The following is a 7,903-nucleotide window of genomic DNA, read 5'->3' as shown; positions in this document are numbered from 1 at the left end:
ATTTTTTTCGACTGTCTAAACAGAAAGCTTGACTTTTTTTCTATAAGATATGTGAAAATCAAAATGGGAGACCGATTAATTTTTGAGAAAATAACGCTCAAACACTCAGGCGCGTGACGATAAAGGAGGGCGTGGCATAGTGGCGCGCGGGTAGAGCGCGCGGGAGTGTTTGAGCGTTATTTTCTCAAAAACTAATCGGTGTCCCACTTTGATTTTCACATATCATATAGAAAAAAAGTCAAGCTTTCTGTTTAGACAGTCGAAAAAAATTTTTCAAAAACCGATTTTGAGCTATATCGAAATTAAAACTTTTACCTTGAATTTCAAGGTCAAATGTTAATTTTTTGGAAAAACTTTTACCACTATCGTATAGCGCAGAAAAAGACCATTAAAAATCACTACTTATAAGTTAACTTTTATGCATCATACTTATAAATATAATAAATTGAAAAAAAACATTTTTAAAAAAGTCAAAATTTTGTAACTCTTTAAAACTCAAAAAATAGTTTATCAAATTCAAAAATACTTGATATTTAGACTTTCACTAACAATAACAACACTTCAGTAAAGTTTTGACCAAATTGGAAAACTTTTATTTTTTAGTCAGGACATTTCAGGAATTTTGCCCCATATACGACATGGCAAATTCTGAATCACTTAGATTTTCGTAGTACTCAGTTTCATTTTGAGCCAGTGGTCTTTTCTTATCCATACTGGGCTCTTGATAATTTAATTATAACAATAATTATAAAACAAAACACTCAAGAAAGACGTAAATGTGATGCACTTGACAATTTCTGAGATACTACTGACGAATATGGACGCGTATCTATGATTCAGCTTTAGAGAAGCGACAGGTCGAAGCGTGTTTGTGCGTGTTAGTGCGTGTCTGTGTGTGAATTAACTCGTAGTTGGCTCCCGCTAAGAGATTTCTGTTATAGAAGCCAACTACGAGATAATTCGTAAGACCTTTTTTTTAAAAAAACAACATTTTTACGCTTTTTGATGATAACTATGCACTAGAATTATAGTTTTTAATAATATAATGTGATTAAATCAAATTGTCATTTTAGGCCAGATTTCTGAAAATTGCCGTGGCAGTCAACGTGTTAAAAATAGAAATTTCTTACAAAACGTTTTTCTGAAGCTTCTCGTGTAATGAAAATCCAAAGTAGACATGCTTTCCATGTTATTAAAGAAAAAACTTTATAAGTAATGTAATACTCTGGTGCTGTTGAACCAATGGTCGCTGTAAAGTACTAGACTAAACAACAATTATGAACTATAACACTATAACTTTAAGTTATCTCTAGGTTCATAATCATTTATAATAATCATTTCTAAGCCGATTCGTCAATTTTTCGCACTAAAATCGACGATGTTATAGGAACATTCGTGACTTTTGGAGATTTTAGAGGCGGCCGTATATAATAGAATTTTTCAAAAGGCCACGTTTTATTCGAAAGAACACAAATATACGAGGGCAAGTCAATAAGGTCTTAGAAAATCTGTCAGAAGGCACTCGCAGTATTATTACTTCATGACAAATAACATCTTTCAGCTGATTACTGTCAGTTTTATTTTTGTAAACTATTAAAGCGGACAACATTTGTATTTTTTGCAAAATGGAAATGAACGAGTTTCGTGTAGTAATCAATCATCTACATATGCAAGGTTTGTAACGATGCCCCCTAAAAATAGGCATCGTACCCGGCACAAAATCCAGCCGGCTGCCGTCGCAATGACCAGTGGTCATTAGCGACGATGAGGGCGCGGTGCGCCCGAATATATTTTTAAAGCAATACAAAGATAATTCGCAGGTACAGCAGCCGCAGTAGAACCGCCAGTCTCGCCGAAAGGTGCCGACCGTCGTCGGGAACCGCCGATCGGAAATCTTCTCCCACAAGAAGCCGATCGGCGGAAAATACCGCGACCGACCGAAGCTTTACGAGCGAGACTGACGACCGAGTATAACATACCGCGAGATCAAGCCGCGCGACGCATTTTTGCCTTCACCCACGTTCCTGACACATCCGATCCGATCACCAGCTCACGATACCGATCCAGCGACTCGCTCGTCCGACGAACCTGAGGGGTAGGGTGTACCCTGCCTCTGCCGGGCGCTCCCGGCCGCCGAACGAGCCGTCCAGGAGACGCATCTAAAAGCGCACAACTAATTCGCGTGTTGCTCCGACGAACCTGAGGGGTGGGGTGTACCCCGCCTCTGCCGGGCGTTCTCGGCCGCCGGACAGCCGTAATTAGCTATCACTCCCACCTTCCGAACCTTCTTTTCCGCATCCCGAAAATCCCGTCTTGGTACTTGACATACGAAAAGGGGTAGGGCGCTCCCTGCCTCTGTCGGGCGTTCCCGGCCGTCAAGTACCAACTCCGTCTCCTCTATCCTAGCAAACAAAATCACGTATCGCGCCGCGAAACGACGCTTGCTGGCGTATACCCGCGTCCCGCCGCGTTGCAACGCGCCGCCGAGAAAACCCGCGATCGCTTGCACATATCTCGCGCCGTTTGAGAGTCGTTAGTTGTCGTTGCAGTGTCCGCGTCCGTTGTCAGCGATAACCTATATGTACATACTCTTGTTGTCCGCGCTCGTTTAGATATACATATATTCTGTTACCCGCGCTCGTACTTTCTTCGCTGTATTGTTGTCAGTCGCGTCCGTTAGCTATATATTTCTATATGTTATTTTCGCGTCTATTATTGTAAATTCGTTATCATATAATTGGCTTAATAAACCATGTTTCTTGTCCAACTCTTATGTTCGCATTAGTATTTTTCTGTTCCGATTTCCGACGCTTCACATAATTTTCCGCCGCACCGTTCCGACGCGAATACTCTTTCCGCCGAACCTTTTTTATACGACACGCATTTTTACGACGAGCTAGTCCGAGTATAAAAATTAGGTAGTTACAGGTTTAACGCCAAAAGAAATCAAAGCCGAGTTGGATAACGTTCATAGCACATCTGCTCCAGCATTTGCGACTGTATACAATTGGGTGAATGAATTTAAACATGGTCGTATATCCACATGTGATGCATCTCGTTCGGGACGTCCAATTGAGGTTGCTACGCTTGAAATTATCGATAAAGTCCACGATATTGTTTTGACTGATCGACGAGTGAAAGTGCGCGAGCTTGTTGAGGCCACAAGCATATCACATGGCACAGTGATTTTAACTTTGTACAAACAATTGGGTATGAAAAAGCTATCGGCAAGATGGATGCCGCGTTTGTTCACCGTGGACCATAAACTCCACCGTGTAACGATTTCAAAACAATGTTTGGAGATGTTTCAACGTAATCCAGATGAATTTCTGCGTCCATTCATTACTGTGGACGAAACATGGATACATTACTTCACACCCGAGACGAAGGAACAGTCAAAACAATGGATTTCACCTGGTGAACCCAGCTTCGAAGAAGATGAAAACCGTGAAGTCGGCCGGAAATGTGGCCACACTGTTTTGGGATGCACACGACATCCCTATACGCACATCGATGATTCATATAGATTACCTTCCGTCGAAGCACACGATCAATGGCAGTTACGACTTACAGCCTTATTGGACCGTGTCAACAACATTTTAAAGAAAAACCGTCTCCATTTTGGCAAAGAAGAAAGTGCTCTTTCGTCAAGACAATGCACGGGTTCACACGTGTTCGGCACCGATGGACAAATTAAACGAATTCCGCTACGAATTGCCTTCCCGTCCAGCATATTCGCCAGATTTAGTTCCCTGCGACTATTTCCTGTTTCCAAACTTGAAGAAATTCGAAGGAAAGAGCACCAGAGAGCAACTCATCGCTTAAACAGAGACTTATTTTGAAGGGTTGGACAAATCATATTCAGAGAGCTTGAAAAAGTTGGAGAATCGTTGGATCGAGTGTATCGAGCTGAAAGGAGACTATGTCGAGAAATAAAAATAAAACGTTCAAAAAAAATGTCTTTACTATGTTTTTCTAAAAACTTATTGACTTGCTCTCGTAACAATAATTTGAGACCTTAAACATTTTTTTCCATTGCGTCAAATTTTGGAAGAAGAATTGGCCGCGAAACGTCCCATGTATATTATTTATTTCTAGATGGGGAGTTCATAATTGTCAACCGGAAGAGGCTGTTGGGGTCATATGCAAGACCGCAGTCGGTATTTGTCAAGAAGGCTATTGGAAATGTGATAATAGTCCAACTTGCATACCGACTCCCTTCATTTGCGACGAGGTAGTCGATTGTCCAGATTACTCCGATGAAAGTTTGGAACATTGCGATGTAAGAAAACTAAAAGAAAAATGGAAATGGATTTGCAAATTATATTATATCAGATAATAATTATACCAGAAGATTTGCGGGTTGTCACCTTATTTGTATCCATTGCTAATGATTAAAAAACAATCTGCAAACCTTCTGGTATAATTGAAGATAATACCCATGGAAGCCTCAAATATGTTATCACATTTGCATATTTTTTAATATTTCGATTTTAGGCACCATTTGAATTACGCTTGGCAAATGGTAGCAATCCTTTACAAGGAAGAATAGAAGTGCGTCATCACGGCGTGTGGGGTACCGTGTGCGATGATGACTTTACAAATTTCACAGCAATAGTCATTTGTAGATCTTTAGGGTACGGTGGTATCGCAATAGCTAAAAAAAACGGTTTCTTTGGGCCTGGCCAAGGACCAATATGGCTCGATGAGGTATGATATAAATAACAATATAAAAATAATTATCTATATTGTATATGTGTTGGTTTATTAATATTCTAAAATAATTTTCTTAACTTTTACAAAAAAGATTTTCTGTCATGGAAACGAATCGCAATTATATCGATGTGAGCATAACCATTGGGGTCAACATAATTGCGATCATAATGAGGACGCAGGTGTAATTTGTTTACCTGGAGATGTGAACAATGCCGAAGTAAATAAAACAAATCATAATTTATTTTATTACATATTTTTTTAATTAAAAATTATTTTATACGTTATATATAGTTTGCGCATTAAACTGCAATAATATTCAAATTTAACATATTTGTACAGAGAAGTATGTATAAAATGCTTAATTATTTATAAATTAGTATTATAGGATCACAGAAAGACCAACCACACGATTACCGACTGTAGTGTTAAAGTATACGCGCGCGCGCCCGTGTGTGTGTATGTGCGTGCGTGCATGTGCGTGTGTGTGACACTGGTCGCGATCGTCGCAGACATTGCGAAAAAGAAGCGCGAGAGAGAGTGATGTTGTAGTAGAAAGCGCATCGCGAGCAAAGTTAACAAGAAACCTTTTGGTACTAATAATAAACAATCGTCACAATATTTTTTTCATCACGCGTGCACGTAATGTGCCCTATTAAGGTACCGCAACGCTTTTGCGTGCGGTAAATAGCCAATACCTCAAGCCGTTGAGTTATTTCTCTAATCCCACTCTTTTACGCAAAAACGTTGCTGTATAAAGCACATTACGACGAGCACTTGTAATGAAAAATTCTATGTGTAGCGAGTGGGGGCATATTTGTTTATAGCGCTCGTGCGCTCGCGCTCGGCCGCGCTATAAACAACTATCCCCCACTGTTACACAATGTACTATTAATTTATTTAACATACAGCGTATAATATAACATAACAATGTAATTAATGTATACACAGTATACAAATACTTGACATAAATCGTAATGATTGTATTTATTAATAACAATTTCAAAGCAGACAAATTTTTTTAATATGATTTACTGTTTATTTCTTAATTTTACTTTCAAACAGTCGTACTGGATAAACGGTCAAGAACATCCGGAACAAAATATTAACGAGCTACTTCCATCAAATTGTGGCCAACGTACCAAAGATTTCGATAGTGATGAAGACTTAATATTTCAGAAAGTTTTACATGGCTCCGTTGCAACAAAAGGCACTTATCCTTGGCAGGTAAACATTTACTTTTATAAGAGAAAAAATTATTGAATTTTCTACAACTAATGGAGCTCAATTATCATTTTATACTCACTTTGTTAAAATAAATATTACATCAAATTGTGTAGCAAGATTGGTGTTACAAGAGGTTGTTAAATATTTAGGCTAGCATTCGAGTTCGAGGGCACAGTCGATCAAATCATTGGTGCGGTGCTGTTATTATATCACCTCTACACGTGCTAACTGCGGCACATTGTCTAGAAGGTTACAATAAAGGCACATATTTTGTTCGTGCGGGTGACTATAACACAGATGTAAGTATCTAACAAAATTATCAGTAAATTCCCAAAAACATTTACTTGTATATTATTATATACACATTTACTAATATCAATATATATATGACTATACATTATATCATATTTGATGTTATTAGATAAACGAAGGAACGGAAGTAGAAGCCAACATCGAAGATTATTACGTGCATGAGGAATTTCGTAAAGGCCACAGAATGAACAATGATATCGCTCTGGTTTTACTTAAAGGTCTCGGCATTCCGCTTGGCAATGATATCATGCCAATTTGCTTGCCGGCTGAGAATGCCGAATATTCGCCGGGATTAAATTGCACGATCAGCGGATTTGGCAGTATAGAAACGGGCAAGACAAGTAGGTGATAAATACTCAAAAGAATTACTTTAGAAGAATATTGTAAGATACACTAAATTCTTTTGTGCAGCGCAATCGAAAGATTTACGCTATGGCTGGGTGCCTTTGTTGGATCAGTCGATCTGCCGAGCTAGTTATGTTTATGGTGAAGGTGCCATAAGTGACGGAATGATGTGTGCTGGATATCTCGATGAAGGTATCGACACATGCGATGGAGATTCCGGAGGTCCCTTAGCATGTTATCACAACGGTAATGTCGAAATAATCAATAAATTAATTATAATATAAACACTAACAGCCTGGTCTCTCTCATAACTGAAAACACAATATAAAATTATAAATAAATAACGGCCAAATACGAGCGAATAATAATGTTAAGTAGTTATAATAAGTAGTAATTCTAACAATAAGTCATGGTTCTCTGAGAAGAGTGCGTGGCGCGAGGGTACTAACAAGTAAACCTACCCAAGTGTAACTTTCCGATTTTGATGAGCTTTTAGTATGTTGTTCTCCAAAGAAAAATAAGAGACACGTATTTTTTTTATACGTGCCCATACGCACTTTTAAAGGCTGAAATATCGCTTTGAAAAAAAAACGGTTTTTCTCTTTCGAAGCGAATATCGTCGAAAATATAAGAGATAGAAAAAAATTTCTAGAATAAAAATAGAATGGCTTCAAGGGTACTTTACAACTATAATCAAAAAAAATTTTTTTTAGTTATTTATTTATTGTATACCTTCACCCTCCACCCCTATTTTCAAAAATTTTTTTATCTTTATATGACAAAAATTATAGAGCATAATTTACTGAAAACAACGGTGTGTATTTAAATTATTTGTAAAGCCATTCGAGTCTTGAAAACTGGATGTTAATGTTTATTTTATAATGTGAATTTTATATACTGTGTATGTAGTCCCCCCCCGCGACGCTGATAGATTTTCAGCCTTGACGCATATTCACTACCACAGTAATATCACTTAGTTAAATTGAGAATCAATTTAACCAATTTTTGATGCCTATAGCATCATATTAGATCTTAATAATATGTTGAAAGACATATATTAAAATTTAATATTAAATTAATAATTTAAACTCAGAGAAGCTGAGATTGTGAAGAATATCACGAGTTGGCGTTTCGTCCCGGCTTCCACTACTGGACTCATCAGTAAGGTAATGTAGTGGGAGCCTACCTTAGACGCCTGGAAAGATGTTAGAAAGAAGTTCTATATAAACAATTACACATGTAATCAAGCACTTGCGAGAAATGGCATGAGTAACTATAGACCTCTGTTGGCTAGTCGACGAAGTGA

The 7,903-nt window shown here is 38.0% G+C and overlaps 2 protein-coding genes across 2 annotated transcripts; both read left to right on the top strand.

Annotated features, from left to right (window-relative positions):
• The first annotated feature begins 1,625 nt into the window (after positions 1–1,625).
• On the top strand, positions 1,626–3,842 carry LOC108772230 (uncharacterized). Its single transcript, XM_018537723.1, has 2 exons — positions 1,626–1,674; positions 2,929–3,842. The coding sequence occupies exons 1-2, from the start codon at positions 1,626–1,628 to the stop codon at positions 3,840–3,842; spliced, it is 963 nt and encodes a 320-aa protein (XP_018393225.1).
• Positions 3,843–3,922: 80 nt separating this feature from the next.
• Positions 3,923–6,881, top strand: LOC108772229 (neurotrypsin-like). The gene is made up of 7 exons (XM_018537722.1): positions 3,923–3,945; positions 4,099–4,282; positions 4,498–4,710; positions 5,779–5,940; positions 6,090–6,239; positions 6,362–6,593; positions 6,664–6,881. The coding sequence occupies exons 1-7, from the start codon at positions 3,923–3,925 to the stop codon at positions 6,879–6,881; spliced, it is 1,182 nt and encodes a 393-aa protein (XP_018393224.1).
• Positions 6,882–7,903: the final 1,022 nt, after the last annotated feature.

Source organism: Cyphomyrmex costatus, unplaced genomic scaffold (assembly GCF_001594065.2).
Source record: "Cyphomyrmex costatus isolate MS0001 unplaced genomic scaffold, Ccosl1.0 scaffold1803, whole genome shotgun sequence".
NCBI lineage: Eukaryota > Metazoa > Arthropoda > Insecta > Hymenoptera > Formicidae > Cyphomyrmex > Cyphomyrmex costatus.
This window is presented reverse-complemented; position numbering and strand designations above follow the sequence as displayed.